The sequence below is a fragment of the Drosophila subpulchrella genome, chromosome X, assembly GCF_014743375.2.
Source record: "Drosophila subpulchrella strain 33 F10 #4 breed RU33 chromosome X, RU_Dsub_v1.1 Primary Assembly, whole genome shotgun sequence".
Taxonomy (NCBI): Eukaryota; Metazoa; Arthropoda; class Insecta; order Diptera; family Drosophilidae; genus Drosophila; species Drosophila subpulchrella.
Genome location: NC_050613.1, coordinates 3,625,564 through 3,627,770, shown reverse-complemented (window position 1 = coordinate 3,627,770; position 2,207 = coordinate 3,625,564). Strand labels below are relative to the sequence as shown.

Sequence of the window (2,207 nt, the reverse complement as noted above, 5' to 3'; positions counted from 1 at the left end):
TGAAGGGTATCTGAGAGTCGAGGCACTTGACTTTATCGTACCCTCTTCTTTTGATGTAGGAACTGGAAAATGAGAATTGCCAAATCGATTAGGTATTTTGAATTCAATGCCCACGTACCGCTTTCAGTTGACCTTACTGTAGTTTTTTGCTTTGTTGTACCGCTGTTGCACTCGTTGTTTTTGTTTCGCCTGATGTTGGTGGTGTCGCCAACACAGACGTCGCAGCCTTCTATCAGCGAAAGGTGGAGGCGGCAATTGTAAGGGATTTGCCAAAAATAAACTTTTCAAATAAAATGATTTCTTATTTAGGCAGCCGATTTGATATACGCCTCCATACCCATCCCCGTTTCCAATTCACTGCCAGAAGTTACCATTTCTCCGATCTGAAAATGGAAATTTCTCTGGCTTATGGAATCGGTACACGGCTTTGTTTTGAAATAAACAGAATATATTTCTTTATTAAAAGAGTTTTAAGTTTTTATTTTAAGGAGCTGTGAGCTTCTTAGGCAGACGACTCGCTAGAGGACTCGCTGGAGCTTTCCTGGGATGACTCCTGGGAGGAGGATGAGTTGCCGCCCTGAGGAGGTCCCTGGGGTGGTCCTTGGGGAGGTCCCTGGGGAGGTCCATGTGGAGGTCCCTGGGGAGGTCCCTGCGGTGGTCCTTGACCTCCCGATCCCTGAGGAGGGCCCTGACCTCCTTGCGGAGGTCCCGGAGGACGACGTCCTTGGACAGCAGCCAGCGCCACCATGGCGAGCAGTGTAACGAGGAAGAAGATGCGCATTTTTATTTTGTTGATGATTGGCCGAACTAATTCAACTGACTTAACTAACCTCTCATAAGCCCTATATATACTTAATGAATTTTAATGGAATAGGATCGATTACAGGTGTTATTGCAGTCCCGTGTTTTCGATGGACAAACAAAAACTTTGGTGCAAATAGTGATGCAGTTACAGCCCCAACTGGAGTTGTGTAAGCCGTTAATAGCGTATATAGATATAATAGAATTTTTAATAATATTTACAGAAAATAAGTGAAAAGCCAGAAATACAATTTTTATTAAAGAGCATTATAAACGAAATCCTAAGATGTTAAGTAGTTTTTAAGCTTTCGTTGTGTAAGATTAAATAAAATTAATTGTGCCAGGCCTAAGGACTTTAATTCCACTTTCCGTTTCCGCCAAGATTAGTTTAAGACTTACAGGGGTGGTCAAAAGTATTTACACAAAACAAAAGTTAAATATACTCATATTATAAACTTACTTCATGTAAATTTTGGTATCAATGGAAAGGCCACTTAAATTCCGTTTGAATGATACAAGACTTTTCTTAACCCATTCAGTACTTATCGAAAATGCCGAATTTTTATGAAAATCTACTTTTTAAACTTTTTTCCACGTCTTGAAAACTAAATTTAGAGTAAAAGGGTATACTAGATTCGTCGGAAAGTATGTAACAGGTACAAGAAAGCGTTTTCGACTCCATAAATTATATATATTCTTGATTAGGATCACTAGCCGAGTCGATTCTAGTGAATTCTGCGCAGCGCAAGTTTGTTTCGTCAGTGTGCCACGCCCACTCTTACGCCCTCCAACAGTGACTCCTAAATTTTTTATTGCTAGAATAAAATTTTTAGCTACATTGCATTGTTCTCATCAATACCCATCGATTGACCCAATTAAAAGTTTGCCACTTTAACTCCCATAATTCGCCAACAAACTTCAAAAGATCATAAATATGAACGCGGATATCTCAGAAACTATCAAAGATAGAGAAATTTCAGATTTTGATACCTTAGCCTTGTACGCAGCGCAGGTTTGTCACGCGAATATGCCACGCCCACTCTAAAGCCCACAAACCGCCCAAGCCTGTGGCGCCCACAATTTTTATGCTACAGAAAAAATTTAAACTGAAATGTATAAGTCTCGTCAATACCTCTCGATTGACTCAAAAAAAGTTTTCCACGCTTAATCTAACGCCAACAAACCGCCCAAACTTGTGGCGCCCACACTTTTCATGGTAGAACAAATTAAATTAAAAATTGTTTTTGCAGTTTCCTGTTTTCAATCGATCTATGTAATCGTTCTGTAATATTAAAATTAAACGAAAGTCCTAAGAGTAGCAGATAATATGTCGAACAAGAAAGAAAGTTAGCTTCGGCAAGCCGAAGCTTATATACCCTTGCAGCTATAATTATTAAATTTAAAAA

General features: G+C 39.5%; 1 protein-coding gene across 1 annotated transcript; it reads right to left on the bottom strand.

The window, feature by feature from the left end:
- Positions 1 to 459: 459 nt before the first annotated feature.
- On the bottom strand, positions 460 to 813 carry LOC119557075 (proline-rich proteoglycan 2). The gene has a single exon (XM_037869628.1). The coding sequence runs from the start codon at positions 779 to 781 to the stop codon at positions 503 to 505; it is 279 nt and encodes a 92-aa protein (XP_037725556.1). The 5' UTR covers positions 782 to 813; the 3' UTR covers positions 460 to 502.
- Between the last annotated feature and the right edge of the window lie 1,394 nt (positions 814 to 2,207).